Source organism: Trichomycterus rosablanca, chromosome 6, assembly GCF_030014385.1.
Source record: "Trichomycterus rosablanca isolate fTriRos1 chromosome 6, fTriRos1.hap1, whole genome shotgun sequence".
NCBI classification, from domain to species: Eukaryota; Metazoa; Chordata; class Actinopteri; order Siluriformes; family Trichomycteridae; genus Trichomycterus; species Trichomycterus rosablanca.
In genome coordinates this window covers 921,561-944,154 of record NC_085993.1, presented here as the reverse complement: position 1 = coordinate 944,154, position 22,594 = coordinate 921,561, and the positions used below count along the sequence as shown (strand labels likewise).

The 22,594-nt window shown below is 43.4% G+C and overlaps 1 protein-coding gene across 2 annotated transcripts; it reads left to right on the top strand.

Moving 5' to 3' along the window:
* The first annotated feature begins 6,558 nt into the window (after nucleotides 1-6,558).
* On the top strand, nucleotides 6,559-21,689 carry stk25a (serine/threonine kinase 25a). Of its 2 annotated transcripts, XM_062997209.1 has the most exons (11): nucleotides 6,559-6,805; nucleotides 10,885-11,115; nucleotides 12,303-12,359; nucleotides 12,442-12,550; nucleotides 13,609-13,766; nucleotides 14,553-14,738; nucleotides 15,667-15,812; nucleotides 15,906-16,017; nucleotides 19,322-19,393; nucleotides 20,309-20,445; nucleotides 21,340-21,689. In XM_062997209.1, the coding sequence occupies exons 1-11, from the start codon at nucleotides 6,776-6,778 to the stop codon at nucleotides 21,377-21,379; spliced, it is 1,278 nt and encodes a 425-aa protein (XP_062853279.1). In that variant the 5' UTR covers nucleotides 6,559-6,775; the 3' UTR covers nucleotides 21,380-21,689. The 2 variants fall into 2 exon arrangements, with proteins under 2 accessions (XP_062853279.1, XP_062853276.1); XM_062997206.1 differs by lacking the exon at nucleotides 6,559-6,805 and having other exon boundaries at nucleotides 9,890-11,115.
* Nucleotides 21,690-22,594: the final 905 nt, after the last annotated feature.

The following is a 22,594-nucleotide window of genomic DNA, read 5'->3' as shown; positions in this document are numbered from 1 at the left end:
TGCAGCAGATCTGAGAAAGTTTCCTTCTATGGCCAAACCCACTGCTGAAGAAACGGATCCGCCTCGAATCATCACATTACAGCGTTTAACACGGTTCTACCACCAGATATACAACACACACAACCCTAAATAAAAGTACTTAACACTGAGAAGCATTACACACCACCAGCGTGTGTTAATGGTGATATTTAATAGCTCTGTGTGCTCATGATTAGGGGAGAATGGGGTAAAACGCCTCTGCGTGTAATGTTACTAATGACCGCTAGATGGAGGTGTAGTGTTTTCTACATTATCAGTAAATCATACAGTTATTTTATTTATAGTATTAAATCTCTTAAATCTAAACATATTATATTTGTGACCCTGTACAATATAAGCAATTGAGACTTAGGAGCTTTGCTCACAGAAACAGCTTCTTTCCCACCCTGTTCTTCAATGGTCAGGACCCCCACAGGACCACCACAGAGCAGGTATTATTTACCTGCCACCTGGGCGCCCCAAAGAAGTACGTTTTAAGACGTGTTTTGAAGCCAGGGAAAGAATCAATGCTGCGAATGTCAGGAGGGAGAGAGTTCCAGAGATGTGGGGCAGTGCAGCTAAAAGCTCGAGCCGCCATGGTAGACAGACGGACCAAAGGTGTAGATCATTGGAAGGCAGAAGAAGATCCGAGAGTACGACAAGGAGTGTAGACATGGAGAAGATCAGAGAGATGTGGAGGAGCTTTGAACGTGAGGAGGAGGATTTTGACAGTGATGCGATACAGCTGCTTGAGAACTGGAGTAACATGTTCAGTGGAAGGTGCTTCAAGAAGAGAAAGCGGTGCATCTCTTGTGTTATGAGGCGTGTCTGTGGTAAAGAAGGACAATATAAATGTAGATATACGTTCTAAATATACCGAATAAATTTGATATTTTGACACCAAACACAGAATTTAGCCTCCAAAAAAACAACAAACTGTCCAAGAATTAAAAGGCTGGAATCACAGCAGGATACGTTACAATCGGCCCCTTGAGGGCCACCATGATGCAGACGTGGCCCTCGGTGAACCCCTGACTCGGAGGTTGTGTCAGTAACGTAAGCGTTTATGAAAGTGTGAAACAGGATTCGGCATCAGTTCCTCTTTGCTGACCACGTGTGTATGAGGAAGCTCTCGCTGTGAGCTGATGGATGTGAAACCTATCAGAGTAAAATAACACACACACACACACACACACACACACGTAACCTTCAGTCAGTTCCCTAATGCAACCCTAAATCGGAGAATATGAAAAATGCAAATAAAAAAGTGGTTTCTTACATTTCCTTTGCAGATTGCAGACCCGGGATAAGCCTGAGATCTTGTCTTCTCGACTTCATTTTATTTGTTAGTAAAGATCCATTCCTGAATGTCCTGCACTGTATTTGTATTTTACACACTGTCCCAACCTTTTTTGATTGTAGGGGTTCTAGATACTGTCTGAAATTGTATCTGATAAAGCATTTAGTAAAAATATATAAATAAATACACACAGTAATGTTGAGTAAAAAAGTCTAAAGGTGCACTAATGTAAACAAACTATTGTGGGTATATATACTGATCAGCCATAACATTAAAACCACCTCCTCGTTTCTACACTCACTGTCCATGTTATCATCTCCACTTACCATATAGAAGCACTTTGTAGTTCTACAATTACTGACTGTAGTCCATCTGTTTCACTACATGCTGTGTTACCCCCTTTCATGCTGTTCTTCAATGGTCAGGACCCCCACAGGACCACCACAGAGCAGGTATTATTTAGGTGGTGGATGATTCTCAGCACTGCAGTGACACTGACATGGTGCTGGTGTGTTAGTGTGTGTTGTGCTGGTATGAGTGGATTTTTAAACACCTCACCGTCACTGCTGGACTGAGAATCGTCCACCAACCAAAAATATCCAGCCAACAGCGCCCCGTGGGCAGCGTCCTGTGACCACTGATGAAGGTCTAGAAGATGACCGACTCAAACAGCAGCAATAGATGAGCGATCGTCTCTGACTTTACATCTACAAGGTGGACCGACTAGGTAGGAGTGTCTAATAGAGTGGACAGTGAGTGGACACGGTACTTAAAAACTCCAGCAACGCTGCTGTGTCTGATCCACTCATACCAGCACAACACACACTAACACACCACCACCATGTCAGTGTCACTGCAGTGCTGAGAATCATCCACCACCTAAATAATACCTGCTCTGTGGGGGGTCCTGACCATTGAAGAACAGCATGAAAGGGGGTAACAAAGCATGTAGAGAAACAGATGGACTACAGTCAGTAATTGTAGAACTACAAAGTGCTTCTATATGGTAAGTGGAGCTGATAACATGGACAGTGAGTGTAGAAACGAGGAGGTGGTTTTAATGTTATGGCTGATCGGTGTAAATTACAAACAATATTCTTTGTGGATTTATACACTATGTGGACAAAAGTATTGGGACGCCCCTTCTACATTTGCATTTACATTTAGCAAACGCTTTTATCCGAAGCTACTTACACTACTTGGACAGTATATTGTCTAAACAAATAAGGGTTAAGGGCCTTGCTCAAGGGCCCAACAGTGGCAACCTGGCAGTGATGAGGCTTGAACCAGCAACATTTCCATTACTAGTCCAGCACCTTCTGCCCTTCTAATTATTATATTCATGTGTTTCAGCAACAATAGTTGCTAACAGGTGTAATAAATCAATCATATAAATTAAATGCTTCCAACTTTGAAGCAACAGTTTAGGGAAGGTCCTCTCCTGTTCTAGCACAAAGCGAGCTCTATAAAGACATGAAGAAAAGCTCCAGTGTTCTGCACAGAGCCCTGACCTCCTCACTCAACAGCTCTGGGATGAACCGGAACATCGACTGATCAATCCGTACAAATGCTGTCATCTTTTAACTGAACCGGGACAAATTCCCACACACAGACAGCTTCTCAAAAGTCCAGCTGTTGTTCTAGCTGAAAAGATCACATAGTCGCTCTGTATTAATACAGTTTTTTGGGGTTTTTTTAACTGGGGCGTCTGACAAGCTCACAGTCAGGTGTCCAAATACTTCTGACCACATATTGTGTGTTTAATATGCTCACATATGAGCTCAGCCTTGTAAGAGGAAGTAGAACTAAAACTGGGGAAATCAGAAGCTGGATTGAGAAACCGTTTACTCGTTTAGAGGAAGAAATTAATTCTCATGAAATAATAACGAAGTCTCTTTAAGCTTCAGTCTGTTTGTTTGTTTTATGCTGTGGTGTGAATTATTCAGCTGCTGTGGAAGTTTCTCCCCACACACACTGTGTATTCTCTCTGTGTGTTGTGATGAAGCACTAGTCGAGTCTTGTCTAGCCGGAGGAATCTCCTCAGGTCTTCTTCATTCCTGTGTACAGTTCATTTACAGTCATAAATATGTGTGGAAATTAATTCCTCCGTCTGAGTCTGTAATGCCTGATGTAGCATATAATATACAGTAAAATACAGGCACAGTATACAAGCAGTGTAACGTGGACCAGCGTTTTTAATAGTGTTATAACAGTGTTTTAGGTTTGCTGTCAGTTTAAAGTGGACCAGTGTTTATACAGTGTGTGTTTAAAACGTGTTTTAAGTGTCGCACTGGTGCCAGTTTGAAGTGGGCCAGTGTTTTGACAGTGTTTGTAACAGTACAGTATTTATTAAAATGTTGCACTGCTGCACCCTTGAGGGTAAAAGCTGTAATTAAACATGTCAAACATGCAACAAGAAACGAGACAAAACCAATCTGAGGTGGAGCTGCTAACAGTTCAGACAGCCTCTAAAACAAACAGAAGTATTGATGGTGTCCTAATAAATAATGCATCAGCTGTTAGGTTTAATGTTTCATTTTAAATGGTATTAGAATAAAAACAACTGTGGGGATAATAAAAATCTTATTTACATTTACAGCAGACGCTTTTATCCAAAGCAACTTACACAATGAGCAGTTGAGGGTTAAGGGCCTTGCTCAGGGACCCAACAGTGGCAACTTGGTGGTGGCGAGGCTTGAACCGGCAACCTTCTGTTTACTAGTCCAGTACCTTAACCACTGAGCTATCACTGGCCCTATTATTATTTATTATTGTTATTACTGTTAATAAAAATTATAATATTACAATTGTTATTGTTATTAGTAGTAATAATGATACTGGTGGTAGTATTAGCAGTAGTATTAGTGGTAGTGGTAGTAATGATAGTAGTAATAGTAGTAGTAGTGGTGGTAGTGGTAGTAATGATAGTAGTAATAATGATACTACTAGTAGTATCAGTGGTAGTAGCAGTAGTGGTGGCAGTATTAGTAATGACAGAACTAGTAGTAGTTAGTGGTAGTAGTAATGATAGTAGTAGTGGTGTTAGTAGTAATGACAGGAGTAGTAGTATTAGCAGTAGTATTAGTGGTAGTGGTAGTAATGAAAGTAATGATAGTAGTAGTGGTAGTAGTAATGATAGTGGTGGTAGTATTAGCAGTAGTATTAGTGGTAGTGGTAGTAATGATAGTAGTAATAGTAGTAGTAGTGGTAGTAATGATAGTAATAATGATACTACTAGTAGTATCAGTGGTAGTAGCAGTAGTGGTGGCAGTATTAGTAATGACAGAACTAGTAGTAGTTAGTGGTAGTAGTAATGATAGTAGTAGTGGTGTTAGTAGTAATGACAGGAGTAGTAGTATTAGCAGTAGTATTAGTGGTAGTGGTAGTAATGAAAGTAATGATAGTAGTAGTGGTAGTAGTAATGATAGTGGTGATAGTGGTAGTAATAATGATACTACTAGTAGTATTAGCAGTAGTATTAATGGTAGTGGTAGTAATGATAGTGGTGATAGTAATAATAATACTAGTTGTATTAGCAGTAGTATCAGTGGTAGTAGTAATGATAGTATTGAAAGTAGTAGTGGTAGTAACAATGATAGTGGTGATAGTGGTAGTAATAATGATACTACTAGTAAAATTAGCAGTAGTATTAATGGTAGTGGTAATAATGATAGTGGTGATAGTAATAATAATACTACTACAGTAGTATCAGTGGTAGTAGTAATGAAAGTAGTGATAGTAGTAGTGGTAGTATTAGTGATAGTGGTAGTATTGGTGGTATTTATAATGTCATTTGCAGGGGCGGCTCGTTCCTTAGGGCGTTTGGGCGACACACCACCAAAGGGCAAAAGGGAAGAAATTTTTCTATCACAGCTGTGACTGTTCTGGACAGTCTGTCTTGCCTCTGAATATCGTCCAATCAGCGTGGAGTTGTGTTCCGTACATTACCGCCCCCTTTTGGGGCGACTTCAGTCTGATTGAAAATCGCCACGGACCGCTCTCATAGACTCTCATGTTAAAGCTCTTTTTTTCGAACTGCAGGCGCTGCAATACAATCTGAATGGGTTCCGGGAGGGCTCGCACTCACGTGCTTGCATCACACGTAACCTGGTGTAGCGATCTCGTCACCACGACTACCGTCACCTCAGTTCAGAGCAACTCCATCGTGTCATTAAGGGACATGCCATTCAGTCATTGTAGTAATCAGGATAAATTAGCAGCTAAAGAATTAGGGCCACCCAGACCAAATTTAAACATCAAGTATCTACAAAGGGGGGAAAATCATATAAGTTACACGTAAATTACACGTAAGTAATGTCATTTTTAAATAGTGAATTGTGATTGCACTTATTGTATCTCCCCAATTGTTTAATTGTACGTCTTTATTCATTGCACATCAGCCCCGATGCCCCCGATCTTTATTCTGGATCTGCTGCACCTAAAATAAAATGCTAAAAATAAATTGTTAGTGTGAAGCTTTACTTCATTTTATGATTAATGGTAAAGCTGCTCTCTCTCTCTCCATGTTCAAAGTTATTTGTGAGGGCAAACTGACAAATGACTTAAAATGTTCATTATTTAAGCTTTAATTTATCCATTGAACGGGTCACCTTGGCCATCATTGCAACAATTCCCCCCCTGAGAGATTTGGCAGGAGCCACCACTGGTCATTTGTAATATTAATATAATATATATATATATAAGGATATTTAAAGAATATCCTTTTAGTTTAAATACGTTTTTCACTCAGGTGTCTCTTTCTGTTTTACTTCCTTTTCTTAATACTGCTGTAACAAACAAGTTAATTTCCTCAAGGGAATCAATAAAGTCTAATCTTATCTTATAAGGAAATAAACTTATGCAAGAGTTTTATTACTTTTATAATGAATAATAAGTGAACAGATCCACTATAAGGAACAACAGTCACATTAATAAATTCCATGTCCTGTTCGTTTTATTTGTGTGACTGTTTGTCTAAAGGCTCAAAAGTCGGATTCCAATCCAAGTAAATGGATCCTCCTGTTATACCTGATCATGATTCCCTCACCTGTTACCAACTCACCTGCTCACTGTGGAGCGTTTAAAAATCGTGTGATTTGATTTTTGCCCCTGTCCCAATCTTTTTGACAGCGTTGCAGCGTTCTGTAGTTCTGTAGTGTAGCAGAGACCTACAATACCCGACTGTCAGGAGCGTGTGACGCATGCGCACCAGCGCCTCCCCTTTGACAAAGTGAGCAGTAGGTAGAAGGGTAGAGTCTCCTCAGAGAGGATTGTGATTGAAGTGAAGGTATACATGCACTGACAGGTGTTTGTTGTGGATGAAGGTATCAGCTGGTACAGTGAATGGACTCCCCGTGTGTGTGAGAGAGCTGAGGAGGGTTCGGGGTGTAAACAGACGGTAACGGTCCGGAGCTGAGAGAGAAACAGCGGGGCTCCAGCACTGAGTGTCCCGGCATCATGGCTCATTTACTGGGTATAAACAACCAGGTACTTCCGCTAATCATCTATATCATCCAACACTCCCATCATACACACAGCAGTACAACCAGTATAATAAACTTACACCAGTTACTGCAGCTGACTGGAACACTGAGGATCACATTGAGCTCTATAGATGTGTGTGTTACCTTTGTGGTTTATATCACTTCTGTATAACTTGGCTTTACATTTGACAGTCTATCAGTCTGTCTATATATCTTTCTATCATCTGTCTATATATCTTTCTATCATCTGTCTGTCTATCTATCTGTCTGTCTGGCACTCAGTCTGTCTATCTATCTATCTGTCTGTCTATCAATTTATCGGTCTAATTATCCAACTATGTTTGTCTATCTATTTATCAGTTTATCCATCTTATGTTTGTCTGTCTATCTACAGTATCTGTCTAACTATTCAGTCTATCTATATGTCTATTTATTTGTCTGTCTGTCTGTCTATCTATCAGTTTATCCATCTTATGTTTGTCTATCTATCTGTCTGTCTGTCTGTCTATCTATCTATCTATCTATCTATCTATCTACAGTGTATCACAAAAGTGAGTACACCCCTCACATTTCTGCAGATATTTAAGTATATCTTTTCATGGGACAACACTGACAAAATGACACTTTGACACAATGAAAAGTAGTCTGTGTGCAGCTTATATAACAGTGTAAATTTATTCTTCCCTCAAAATAACTCAATATACAGCCATTAATGTCTAAACCACCTGCAACAAAAGTGAGTACACCCCTAAGAGACTACACCCCTAAATGTCCAAATTGAGCACTGCTTGTCATTTTCCCTCCAAAATGTCATGTGATTTGTTAGTGTTACTAGGTCTCAGGTGTGCATAGGGAGCAGGTGTGTTCAATTTAGTAGTACAGCTCTTACACTCTCTCATACTGGTCACTGAAAGTTCCAACATGGCACCTCATGGCAAAGAACTCTCTGAGGATCTTAAAAGACGAATTGTTGCGCTACATGAAGATGGCCAAGGCTACAAGAAGATTGCCAACACCCTGAAACTGAGCTGCAGCACAGTGGCCAAGATCATCCAGCGTTTTAAAAGAGCAGGGTCCACTCAGAACAGACCTCGCGTTGGTCGTCCAAAGAAGCTGAGTGCACGTGCTCAGCGTCACATCCAACTGCTGTCTTTGAAAGATAGGCGCAGGAGTGCTGTCAGCATTGCTGCAGAGATTGAAAAGGTGGGGGGTCAGCCTGTCAGTGCTCAGACCATACGCCGCACACTACATCAAATTGGTCTGCATGGCTGTCACCCCAGAAGGAAGCCTCTTCTGAAGTCTCTACACAAGAAAGCCCGCAAACAGTTTGCTGAAGACATGTCAACAAAGGACATGGATTACTGGAACCATGTCCTATGGTCTGATGAGACCAAGATTAATTTGTTTGGTTCAGATGGTCTCAAGCATGTGTGACGGCAATCAGGTGAGGAGTACAAAGATAAGTGTGTCATGCCTACAGTCAAGCATGGTAGTGGGAATGCCATGGTCTGGGGCTGCATGAGTGCAGCAGGTGTTGGGGAGTTACATTTCATTGAGGGACACATGAACTCCAATATGTACTGTGAAATACTGAAGCAGAGCATGATCCCCTCCCTCCGGAAACTGGGTCGCAGGGCAGTGTTCCAGCATGATAATGACCCCAAACACACCTCTAAGACGACCACTGCTTTATTGAAGAGGCTGAGGGTAAAGGTGATGGACTGGCCAAGCATGTCTCCAGACCTAAACCCAATAGAACATCTTTGGGGCATCCTCAAGCGGAAGGTGGAGGAGCGCAAAGTCTCGAATATCCGCCAGCTCCGTGATGTCGTCATGGAGGAGTGGAAAAGCATTCCAGTGGCAACCTGTGAAGCTCTGGTAAACTCCATGCCCAGGAGAGTTAAGGCAGTTCTGGGAAATAATGGTGGCCACACAAAATATTGACACTTCAGGAACTTTCACTAAGGGGTGTACTCACTTTTGTTGCCGGTGGTTTAGACATTAATGGCTGTATATTGAGTTATTTTGAGGGAAGAATAAATTTACACTGTTATATAAGCTGCACACAGACTACTTTTCATTGTGTCAAAGTGTCATTTTGTCAGTGTTGTCCCATGAAAAGATATACTTAAATATCTGCAGAAATGTGAGGGGTGTACTCACTTTTGTGATACACTGTATCTATCTATCTATCTATCTATCTATCTATCTATCTATCTATCTACAGTATCTGTCTAACTATCCATCTATATGTTTGTCTATCTGTCTAGCTATCTGTCGGTCTATCTATTTATTTGTCTATCTGTAATCTACAGTATTTGGCTAACTATCTATGTAAATGTTTGTCTACCTTTGTCTGTCTGTCTGTCTATCTGTCTATTTATTTATTTGTCTTTCTATCTATCTATCTATCTATCAACTATCTATGTTTTGCCTTGTGGTTTATGAGTAACATCATTTTGTTCCACGTTTGGTTTGATACGTGTAGGTCAAATAGTCAAGGAGCATACTTGATTTGTGAATTGTACCCACTGCGACCCTGACCAGGATAAAGTGGTGGTAAAACAGACAACGAATAAAAGATTATTAAACAGGCAGAACTACAACTGGTATTAATGCGCCTTACCACAAGCATGGTAGGATGGAATAAAAAAATCAGTGTTCAGACACGCCCGACTGCGCAGAAGTAACGCAGAAGTAACGCAAAAGTAACGCAGAAGTAACGCAAAAGTAACGCAGAAGTAATGCTGAGTGCTGTCAGGTGTGATCAAGTCAAGTCAAGACAAGAGGAAACGTAATCATCCTACTGATCACAATCTGAGTTCAGGTGGAGAACAAACAGATCTGGTTCATTCCGGAGATGTTTCTGTATAAGCTGGACAGTTGATTACTGAGGGAAAACTAATCCTCAGTTTAAACCCTTCAGAGATGCTGAATACTACAATACAAACCATCCTGTTACCTTATTATTACTGTACTGTACTGTATATTTACTATACCAACTAACAAACAAACAAAACATACCAAACCACGTCATATTTTGACCATATTTAAACAATTATAGTACCACGTTTATATCTGTTCATACAATAAACATTACATCAAGGGTGCCCAGTACGTCGATCACGATTGACCATTGAACGTGATCGTCATGAAATGTGGCCGCTGTTTCTTTAATTTGCGCTTTGTTACCATAGCTACACCTCAGCCCACCTAAAGCGTCGCAAATGTAGAACGTTCTCATTCATCAGTAGCCAGTTTGCGCCATTTTTGCATTTTTCCTTCTGTGCCCTGCACTGTTTGTGAAGAGCACAACCGAGCACAAAGAAACCACAAACGCTTCGATTCGGGCAGGAACGCTGCAGAGACGCTGTTCTGTTTATACATGGAAGAAGCTGACGGGGAAATTTTAACCCTCGATCTGACATTCATGTGAAGTCAAGCGCCTCTGCTGGACAGTTTTGGAACTGAGGCTGAGGAAAAATATCCAAACATGAGAAAATGAGCCACATATTTGACAGCATTTTTTTGGATGAACCTGCTAATGAAGTCTAGATATGGCTCCACCCTTACTGATGAACACTTGGAAGCCTGGTGAGATTTGGCATCAGCAGCTCCTGTCCAGATACATAAACCTGACCGACACCATTCAGAGTAAATCATCAGAATAAGGTCAGTGTGATTTTTCACTCGCTCACTCTGTAAAGCTGAATATCAGTACAGGAACTGAAGCGCATTTAAAAAAATGATGAGGCCAACCAATTAAAAAGTAGATGGTGATGACCTGTCGACTTAAATAGTAGATCTCAAGCCACAAAAGTGTGAGCACCCCTGCTTTACATGGACGAAGTATTGGGACTCGCTTCTAATTTTTGAATTAATGTGCTTAAGCCACAACAGTCATTAATAAGTGTAATAAATTAACCATATAAGCCACTGTTGGACCCTCGAGCATGTTCCTTAACCCTCTCAGCTTATGGGCTGCTCCCGAACAAGCTGGGATACACAGATAAAGAATCTCATCATACTGAACACATGCGTAGATGTTTATATAATATATACAGCCTCTTCTTTCCTGAGCAGAACGCTCGTCTGGATCCCGAGCGGTTCTTCACCAAACTGGAGCGCATCGGGAAGGGTTCCTTCGGAGAGGTTTACAAGGGGATCAACAACAGGACGAAGGCGGTGGTGGCCATCAAGATCATCGACCTGGAGGAGGCCGAGGACGAGATGGAGGACATCCAGCAGGAGATCACGGTGCTCAGCCAGTGCGACAGTCCCTTCGTCACCAGATACTTCGGCTCCTACCTGAAGGTCTGGACGAGTAACTGTTCATGCTTTTGATCTTTATACGTCGGGTTCGAGTCTCACCTCTGGTCGCTGTCTGTAGGGAGATTTGCATGTTCTCCCTGTGCCACAGGAGGCAAAACTGCCCCAGGTGTAAGTACGAGAATGTATGAGTGTGCAGTGTCTGTGATATATAGACACCAAGTTCAGGGTGTATTGCTACTATGCCTGGACCCACTGTATCCCTGACCAGGATAAAGAGACATTACGCCACCTGGTGGAGGGCAGAGGAGTGTGTTCATGTAAATAAGTACCGGACATCGAATAGACCTGTTTACTGTATAACTTAATAAATAAGTAAATGAGTAAACAATGGTATGGCCAAAAGTATGTGGACACCTGATAATGAGATAAGCTTTTTAGACATTCAGGAGTATGTCTGTGGACATTTGTGCCCATTTGTGAGGTCTGGTTGGATAACAGAGATTGGCTTAGCTCACAATCATTGTTCCAATTTTCCAAAGTTCCCTTCAACTGGAACCATCCATGTCTGTATGGACTTTGCTCTGTGCATAGGTGTACAAATGAAGTGGAGCCGGAAAGGTCCTTCCCCAAACTCTTACGGTGCTATAAAAGCTCTAAAAATTAGAAAGGGTGTCTGAGCTCATGAGTTCAAATCTCAGCCTTGCTAATGGCCAGTAGAGTGCCTAAACACAGACATGATTGGCTAGCGAGTGCTGGGTGGAAGGGCTTCCTTAAAACTGCTGCAATTACGACCTCTGCTGGCTGGTGGAGGCACTGCACAGAGACGGTGAATAATGGAGAGCAGTGCATGACTCTCTGTACGTAATAGAGATTTACTTTTACATGTACTGAGACAGTATACAATCTTAGGAATTGAGGGTTAAGGGCCTTGCTCAAGGGCCCAACAGTGGCAACCTGGAAGTAGTGGGGCTTGAACCAGTGAGCTTTTGATTACTAGTCCAGTACCTTAACCTCAGATCTCGATTTGAACCTAAATCTGCAGGTGAAAAGAAGTGGTCGGGATTCAGACTGCACACATGTGGGAGGGGGCATGTGTTCGCTATGGCGAGATATAACCAGGGGAACTGGATATGACTAAATTGGGAGAAAAATGCATGAAAATAATGCAAACATGATGTCAGTGTACACAGTCCTGACTCGAGTGTGTGTGTGTGTGTGTGTGAGTGCAGGGCACCAAACTATGGATCATCATGGAGTATCTGGGTGGCGGCTCGGCTCTGGACATGGTGAGTAATAACAGAAATAAAGAATTAATGAATTAATTAGGAATGTTTTGAGAACGTCCGTGTGCTGTGTGTGTGTGTTCAGCTGAAGCCCGGTCCTCTGGAGGAAGCCTACATCGCCACCATCCTGAGAGAGATCCTGAAAGGACTGGATTACCTGCACAGCGAGAGGAAGATCCACCGAGATATTAAAGGTCAGGACTGACGTCGTATCTCCAACACCGTTCAAATATATACACCGATCAGCCATAACATTAAAACCACCTCCTTGTTTCTACACTCACTGTCCATGTTATCAGCTCCACTTACCATATAGAAGCACTTTGTAGTTCTACAATTACTGACTGTAGTCCATCTGTTTCTCTGCATGCTTTGTTACCCCCCTTTCATGCTGTTCTTCAATGGTCAGGACCCCCACAGGACCCCCACAGAGCAGGTATTATTTAGGTGGTGGATGATTCTTAGCGCTGCAGTGACACTGACATGGTGCTGGTGTGTTAGTGTGTGTTGTGCTGGTATGAGTGGATTTTTAAACACCTCACCGTCACTGCTGGACTGAGAATAGTCCACCGACCAAAAACATCCAGCCAACAGCGCCCCGTGGGCAGCGTCCTGTGACCACTGATGAAGGTCTAGAAGATGAGCGACTCAAACAGCAGCAATAGATGAGCGATCGTCTCTGACTTTACATCTGCAAGGTGGACCGACTAGGTAGGAGTGTCTAATAGAGTGGACAGTGAGTGGACACGGTGTTTAAAAACTAGTCTGTATCCAACTCTACTGACTCAATGATGGGCACAAATCCCCACAGACACACTCCAAAGTCTTGTAGAAAGGCTTCCTAGAAGGGTGGATGATATTAAAGGTGAGCCCTTGTGGCTCTAAATTATAAAGGGCAGTACTGGACTAGTAATCGAAAGGTCGCTGGTTCAAGCCCCACCACTGCCAGGTTGACACTGTTGGGCCCTTGAGCAAGGGCCCTTAACCCTTAATTGCTCAGACAGTATACTGTCACAGTACTGTAGGTCACTTTGGATGTAAATAAACCAATAATAATAATAATAATAATGATTCCTGGGTTTGATTAAGTATTCCCGTCTCGAGTCCAGCGTTTTGTGTGGCTTCAGACCCACCGTGACCCTGACCAAGCGGCTTGATATAGTGAATAGATGTTTGTAGTCGTTTCTCCTCCCTTTTCTGCAGTTGTTCACTAGTGTAATTCATCCAAACGTTGTTTTTTATCACCGCGCAGCCGCTAACGTCCTGCTGTCGGAGCACGGCGAGGTGAAGCTGGCAGATTTCGGGGTGGCCGGTCAGCTCACGGACACTCAGATCAAGAGGAACACGTTCGTGGGGACGCCGTTCTGGATGGCGCCGGAGGTCATCAAGCAGTCTGCGTACGACTTCAAGGTACGATAATAGAAATAAACACGTCTGAGAACATGAATCTGAAACCCAGCAAGCTCATGATCAGGCGTCCACATACTTTTGACCATGTAGTGAACCAGATTATTTACTGATTAACGAACTATTTAACTGTTTAACTCCTTTCTGGGTGATTTTTGAGCATTGTTGAAGTTGTTCGGGTTCCTACTGGCTTCCAAAAGACTTGGATATGACCGCTTCCCTACCATTTTTGGGCTAAATTGCATATAATCGTGGCAGATGTGTTTGGTACGGGGCTGTTGGGAGGATTTGCATTTGCAGCATTCAGCAGAAGCGACTGAGATCCGTATCGTGCACAAAGAGTCACACACTGATCTCTGTTATCCCCCGTCTCTGTGCAGCGCCTCGATCAGCCAGCAGAGGGCGTGACTGCAGCAGATATGAGGAATCACTACGACCCTCCCTCCCTCAGACCAGCCAATCATTGTTAGTGTAGGTGCCCAGAAAGCTAGATAGATAAGTAAGGCTGATTGCTCAAGCTTGAGCAGACCTGCAAATTGGCACAGTCGGGCCCTTGAGCGAGGCCCTTAAACACGAATTGCTCATTGTAATCCATCTCCGTTGTAAATGGCTATAAACAAAAGTGTCCTTCAAATGCGTACATGTGAATGTAGCTTCGACCCTCCAGCCAACCCACTCTCCACACTGGATTTCCTCTTACTGGTATCAGATGTGAATGTGCTGGTGATCTGTCTGGTCAGCAGTGCAGAACTACACAGATCTTCTCCGTTTCTCTTTTCTCCGTACCAGGCCGACATCTGGTCGCTGGGCATCACGGCCATCGAGCTCGCCAAGGGGGAGCCGCCGAACTCGGACCTGCACCCCATGAGGGTGCTGTTCCTCATCCCCAAAAACAACCCGCCCGCTCTGGAGGGAAACTACAGCAAGGCCTTTAAGGAGTTTGTGGAGGCGTGTCTGAACAAAGATCCACGATTCGTGAGTCTTCTACCTTTCATTTCCTTCTTATCAACCGCTTAATCCTGGTCAGGGTCGCGGTGGGTCCAACACTCAGGACAGGGGGCCAATCCAGTGCAGGGCTTAAGTGACCCGCTTCTCAAACTAAAACCAGTCATGTCTGTGGAGACGGCTGATAGCACTGCTCAGGATTTGAACCTGCAACCTTCCGATTGCTAGTCCGGTACCTTAATCACTGAGCTACCACTGCATTAAAATCAAAACAGCATTTGAGCACTCGGGAGGAGCAGCGGTTAGGTACGCTAGCCCACTGCTGCTGAGATCTGGGGATCCAGGGTTCGAATCTCAGCGGAGCTACTGGTCGGTTGGGCGTCTGCATGGACACACGTGGACCCTGACCAGGATAAGATAGATGACAATGGAATCACTAAGCTAAAAGTCAGGGCTTAAAATACTCCTATAGCAATACTATAAAACCTTTCATTCGTTTTTATTTCTCACTACCGCTGTATCCTGGTCAGGGTCGCACTGGGTTGGAGCCGGCTTTTCCGGAATCACTGAGCGCAGTGCAGTAACACCCACCACCTAAGGCGTAGCATATCAAGACTGGTCTGTAGATGCCTGACCAGACAATAGCACTGCTGGGGATTCGAACCCTAGATCCCAGGGGTAGTGGGCTAGTCTAAATTACTGCTGCGCCACCCAAGCGCCCCGCTGTAAGTTCATAGATGACTAGTTCTAATTGATCAGGATTGGCAGCTGATATCCAGCACCCACTGGCACAGAAGGAAACATGCAGAAGGTGAATTGGCTGCTTGGTATTACCCCTGGGTGTGAGTGATTGAGTGAATGAACAGGGGTCAGTGGGATTAAGCAGTTGGGATAGGCACTGACCGCTGTGTTATTACGAGCTGCTGTTCGGTCCAGTTAACGCCGACGTTCCCTGCAGAGGCCGACGGCTAAAGAGCTGCTGAAGCACAAGTTCATCACCCGCTACACCAAGAAAACGTCCTACCTAGCCGAGCTGATCGACCGCTACCGCCGCTGGAGGTCCGAGGGCCACGGGGACGAGTCCAGCTCCGACGATTCTGACACGTACGGTACTACACACACCTTTATACAGACGCCGCTCAGTGTGTGGTGTGCAATGTAACCGCCGCTTTTGTGCGGTTTGTGCTCGTCTGTCAGGGACGGCGAGGGCGAGGACAGGGACGAGGGTCCGATGTGGACGTTTCCTCCCACTGTGAGAGCCAGTTCTGTCAACAAACTGCAGAGAGGACAGAGACATACAGTCTGTACGGTGAGTGTGTATGTGGATGTTTAGCTCGTTTATTAGGCTGCAGTTCTGTTTTCTGTCAGCAGATGTCGCCAGAACTCACTTGTACTAGATTATACAGCTACAGTGGCGCTGTAATCATACGCTGCTCTCCTGTTATAGCGGGTAAAAACATGCCGGAAGAAAATAAGCCAATATTACAAGTAAATGCACTGATTTTAAGAGTAAATGCACTGATTTAAGAGTAAATGCACTGATTTTAAGAGTAAATGCACTGATTTTAAAAGTAAATGCACTGATTTTAAGAGTAAATGCACTGATTTTAAAAGTAAATGCACTGATTTTAAGAGTAAATGCACTGATTTTAAGAGTAAATGCACTGATTTTAAGAGTAAATGCACTGATTTAAGAGTAAATGCACTGATTTAAGAGTAAATGCACTGATTTGAGAAGAAAATATGCAGATATTACAAGTTAATTCACTGATTTTAAAAGTAAAGGCACAAATTTTAGTTCATTTATTAGGCTGCAATTCTGTTTTCTGTCAGCAGATGTCGCCAGAACTCACTCTGTATACAGATACAGTGGAGCTGTAATCATACGCTGCTCTCCTGTTATAGCAGGTGTAACACAGACCCCCGTTCTTCTCCAAAAATGTAAATTTCTAAGCGTGGTTTGAGTTCGCTGCTGACCACAAGGACAAAAAAAACATGAGAAGGGGATCTTACTGTACCCGACAGCCTCTATGCCCATGGATATTAGTTTATTTTATTAGGATTTTGGTTCCATTCATGACAGGACACAAGATTTACCAGTTCAAGTTTAATATCAAACCAGTTCACCTCACTTGCACCCCACAGTCTTTGTACTGTGGGAGGAAACCCACACAGACACGGGGAGAACATGCAAACTCCATACAGAAAGGACCTGGTCCGCTCCACTTGGGAATCGAACCCAGGACCTTCTTGCTGAGAGGCGACAGTGCTACCCCCCGAGCCACCATGCTGCCACATGGAGATGTAAAGCTCTACTGACTGTGGACAGAAGAAAAAGAATACCACCAGTACAGTGGCTCCCAACCCAAACACTGCCACATCATCACCCCACTGCTGCGTTCTCTTCACCGGCTTCCTGTACAAAGCCAAAAATGGAGCAGCCCCAAGCTACTGTCGAGGTCTAATCAAACCCCGCTCTGTACCACGCAACCGCCGAGCCACTGGTCTCGCTCGACTTGATCCTCCACCCAGGACTCGAGGAAGACGATCAAGCATCAAGGATGGTGGAACGAGCTTCCCTTGTCTGTCTGAACATCTGAGTCTCTTGCTGTCTTCAAAAGACGAATAAAAACCTTCATCAGCTCTTTACTAAACACTTAAACTGACATGTACTTAGTAACTAACGCTCTAACAGCAGATTTGTGTTGGACTGTTGTTAACTTAATCTAGAGTAAGGTAATGTTCACTATGGAAGCTCTTCTGTAAGTCGCTCTGGATAAGAGCGTCCCCTAAATGCAGAAAATGTAAAAATATAAACGTACCGCAGCTCCAACAAGCACTCATTATGAGGTGTTTTATTAAACTATTATTTTATTTTATTTTGTGCAGCTGCCAAACCAAAGTAAAGGCTTTTAATTTTATCTGTGGATGTATTTGTTATGATATGGACGTTGATGTTCGGTGCTACAGTTGTGTTCAAAATAATAGCAGTCCAACATCACTAACCAGATCAATCACTGTTTTTGGTAGAAATTATATTTATACATGGCAAAAAACTTACTAGTAGGTGTAGTAGAGTAATAAAAAACCAACAGACCCAACTATCATGACATGCATGCTGCTGATTCTGTGTAATTGAATAAGTAACTAAAAGGGGCGTGTTCAAAATAATAGCAGTGTAAAGTTCAATTAGTCAGGTCATTCATTCTGTGAAAAAATGGGTGTCAAACAGGTGACCCTTATTAAAGTATAAAAGCAGCAGATGTTGTACATGCTGGTTATGGTGCATTTCTCTCTAAAAAACAGAGTGAAATGGGTCGTTCCAGACATTGTTCAGAAGAACAGCGTACTTTGATTAAAAAGTCGATTGGAGAGGGAAAAACATAAAAAAGTGCAGAAAATTATAGGCTGCTCAGCTAAAATGATTTCAAATGCTTTAAAATGGCAACCAAAACCAGAAAGACGTGGAAGAAAATGGAAAACTACCATTCGGATGGATTGAAGAATAGCCAAAATGGCAAAGACTCAGCCAATGATCAGCTCCAGGGAGATCAAAGAAGGTCTAAAGTTACCTGTGAGTACTGTGACAGTTAGAAGACGCCTGTGTGAAGCCAAGCTATCGGCAAGAAGCCCCCGCAAAGTCCCATTGTTGCAAAAACGACATGTGCTGAAGAGGTTACAATTTGCCAAAGAACACATTCACTGGCCTAAAGAGAAATGGCGCAACATTTTGTGGACTGATGAAAGCAAGATCGTTCTTTTTGGGTCTAGTGGCCGCAGACAGTTTGTCAGACGACCCCCGAACACTGAATTCAAGCCACAGTACACTGTGAAGACAGTGAAGCATGGCGGCGCAAGCATCATGATATGGGGATGTTTCTCATACTATGGTGTCAGGCCTATTTATCACATACCAGGGATCATGGATCAGTTTGAATACATCCAAATACTTGAAGAGGTCGTGTTGCCTCATGCCAAAGAGGAAATGCCCTTGAAATGGATGTTTCAACAAGACAATGACCCCAAACACACCAGTAAGTGTGCAACATCTTGGTTTCAGACCAACAAGATTAATGTTATGGACTGGCCAGCCCAATCTCCGGACCTTAAACCAATAGAGAACTTGTGGGGTGACATCAAAAATGCTGTTTCTGAGGCAAAACCAAGAAATGCAGAGGAATTGTGGAATGTGGTCCAATCGTCCTGGGCTGGAATACCTGTTCACAGGTGCCAGAAGTTGGTTGATTCCATGAAACAGATGTGAAGCAATTCTCAGAAACAATGGTTATACAACTGATTATTAGTTTAGTGGTTTACAGGAAAGCCAAATATTGAAGCATTTTTCAGTTTAAACAGTAAATGCAGACACTGCAATTTTTTTGAACAGTCTAATATTCCCTTTTCTTCACTTTCTGTAAAGTAATAACACATTTGATCAATTTTAATTCATGTTTTGATTTGGAAAAGAATGTGCAGTGTTGTCAATGCATTTGTGTATATGAAAATAAAAGCTATTATAAGAATTCTTTATTCACTTTTTTAAACACACTGCTATTATTTTGAACACAACTGTAGCTACTACATCGTTTTCACGTGTTTGTGTTTGATTACAGACAGCAGAGGTGATGAGGAGGCAGCCAAAGTCGTCGTCGCTCACAACAGTCCTCAGACCGGTGTTCAGAGAGGTACACACATCACCCATCACACCCAGCATCACAACAATGCTCTGATTGGCTGGTTTTACTTTAATTTATTACTATTAATTTCTAATAACCACTTAACCACTGCTGGTTTCATACACTGATCAGCTGTAACGTTGCGTGGATCCCCAAGGTGCCACAAAAACAGCTCTGACCTGTCCGAGGCATGGACTCCACAGGACTACTGGAGGTGCCGTGTGGTATCTGGCACCAGTATGTTGACAGCAGATCCTTTAGTCCTGTAAGCTGTGAAATGCAGCTTTGAGGGATCCGACTTTATTTTTCCAGCACACTCGATCAGCTTGAGATCTGCTGTAAGATGGCACTGCCAGTAGGGAATCTCGGAGGTGCAATCAGCCGGTCAGACGTGCGCTTGTCAGTGCGCTCTAAGTGCAGGTCCCAAGCCGGTGCCAAGTCTAGTATGATGGACCAGATCTGCTGTTGGCTCTTACTGCTTCATGATGCTTTGTGGTTCAATTTGACCCACAGAACCCAGTCTTGAGGGTTTTTTTTTTATTTTTGGTAGAATGTTGGTGGTGCCGCCTTGTAAAAAATGCCCAGATTCAGTTTCTTGGCCAATGAGATTAAATTCTCAGACTTGTGAGAAGCTTCTCAGAGGAAAGATCACACAGACGTCGCTCTGTTTTATTAATATTTGTTCTTGACCTGGGCACAGACAGGCACAGTCATGTCCAGATAGTGTGTTTGTGATAATAAAATATTGTTGTTAATATTTAAAGGTACTGAGTGGAGATGTGTGTGGATATAAAGTGGATCTATGACATTATTTTAAATAAAAACAATCTTATTTTGTGGGATCTGACTGGATTTGGTTCCAGCAGTGCTGACGTTGCTGTACATGCTGTGTGTGTGTGTGTGTGTGTGTGTGTGTGTGTGTAGTTAAAGGAGAAGCGGCGCGTGAGTAAAAGCAGTGTGTGCGCGTTAGAGGAACTGGAGAACGCCTTCGGTCTGGCCGAGGAGTCGAGTCCAGGAATATCGGATCGTTTCCTGACTCACATGATGGAGAGAGTCTGCAGGTAACGGTCGGGTCTCGTTTATCTCTGGGTCGCACGTTTTAGATGTAGATTTCGGGTCACGGGGCGCGGCGGGTTCTCACGCTACCCCACCGTCACCGAGATCTGAGGTGGAATCTCAGAAGTGCTATCGGTTGGGTGGGTGACGCCCCGTCAGGGTGTTCCTGAGATGTTTAAGGGTAGTGCTGTCAACTCACAGTGAGAAGGTCCTGGGTTCGAATCCCCAGGGTCCTGTCTGTGTGGAGTTTGCATGTTCTCCCCGTGTCTGTGTGGGTTTCCCCCCACAAGCCCAAAAACTTGCAGTCAGGCTAATTGGAGATAGTAGAAATTGTGAAAGTGTGTGTGTGTGTCCTGTGATGGACTGGCGACATGTCCGGGGTGTCCCCTGCATTTTGCCCAGTGAATCAGACCCACTGTGACCCTGACCAGGATAAAGCAGTGATAAAACAGTGAATGAATGGAGGGTTGGTGTCTGAGAGATGCGCTGTGACAGGTCTTACTGAAACTCTGTTAGTTGCCCTGTCCAGCTGTATATCTATCTATCTATGTGTCTGTCTATCTATCTGTCTGTCTGTCTCAAAGGTGTTCAGTGGGAGTTAAGATCAGGGCTATGGGGAGTTCCCTCACATCAGACATATCAACCCAGGTCTTTATGGACCTTTGTCACAAAGTCACAGTCTAGAATTCATTACGGATGAGTGATTGTATACACCTGTTAGGAAAGGGCGTGGCTGAAACACCTGATCATTAGGAGGGGCGTGGCCACACAGTGTACCTTACATTCTGCAACAGTGCTATCATCATGAAACATTACATATGTACAGGTCTGTGTACTGTCACCTCAGGGATCACGCTGCATCTGTTTTGATTCTGTGCTCTGATTGGTTCCTCCTGCAGGTTCACGCTGAACGGAAACGCGCCGCCTCTGAAGCGATGAGCCGGCGTCTCCGAGGGGATCCACGCAGTGCTGGTTTGTGTTGAAGGTCCAAGATGATGGTGACGATGATGATGAACAGAGGAACCTAATGAATGAAGCCTTTAATACCAGCGACCCTGCACGTGTCCTACATTTCAGCATCGTACAGAACGTTTACCGTCAGCTTCTTTACTAAATACTGACTTCATAATCAAGACATTAAAAGTAAACCTCACAAAGAATCAGAACGTTCGTCTGAATAAAGCCAATAGAGCCGAGTGATCTCACGAAATGGAATAAAGACGCTTTTGCAAGACACGGAGACCAGTAACACCAGTTGTGTGTTTATTGTTTTCCTCTTCAGTGTAATGGGATGGAATTACGTACACAGGCGTAGACTAACGTACAGACTTCCTTGGGCATGGCAAAAGTGACCTGAAGCTTGGGTGAAGCTCACACCGGGCTGATGGTACGCCTCCACTTGGGTTTTGTCTTGCCACGTGGCACTGCTGGAGGGCGTTTCCAATCCAATTCCAATTCTTAACACTGGTGCAAAAACGTCATGTGGTGTCGTACATACCTCACGTGTGGTCTTATCTCACATTTACGTCTCGGCTGTTCCTACTCTGTCGTGTTTGTACTGCTGAACTAATCTGGGCGTGGCAGGATCATCATCAAACTGCTCTGTCATGACACACTGGAGATAAACACACTAAAGCTCAAAGTGTAAACAAAGACGTCCTACTAGCTACCTGATTAGCTCCTCAGTAGAGAGGATTCTATCTGTCTGTCTATCTCTCTGTGTCTATATATCTATCTGTCTGTCTGTCTATCCATCTCTATCTGTCTATCAATCAATCTGTTTGTCTGTCTGTGTCTATCTTCTATCTCTGTGTCTTTGTTTACACTTAGAGAGGATCCTAATAACACATGGAGCTCATAATCAGTAAACGTCACTGCAGTTTTAGCTTACTAAGCTAGCACAGTTAGCGTCAGACCATTCAAACCGACGCTAGCACGCAGGCTAACGTCTCCCTCCGTGTACCGAAAACGCTTAAACTCTCCCTGACGCCCCCAATTTACAAATAAACCACACTCGTATAATTCCACCTTTATACAGACTACACATCAGTGAGAATTTATTTACATTATAATGTAAAAAGGAACTCTGTTGGTTGCTCCGTATTATATCCGTCCGCCACGTTTGTAGTTTTTTGTGCCGCACTGAATGCTGGG

Bases quoted from the DNA above. Each gene is read 5' to 3' on its own strand.
- stk25a (XM_062997206.1), top strand. From the start codon at position 10,837: ATGCGTAGATGTTTATATAATATATACAGCCTCTTCTTTCCTGAGCAG. The intron at 12,360-12,441 runs GTGAGTAATAAC...GTGTGTGTTCAG, and splicing joins GCGGCTCGGCTCTGGACATG to CTGAAGCCCGGTCCTCTGGA. The intron at 20,446-21,339 runs GTAACGGTCGGG...TTCCTCCTGCAG, and splicing joins ATGATGGAGAGAGTCTGCAG to GTTCACGCTGAACGGAAACG.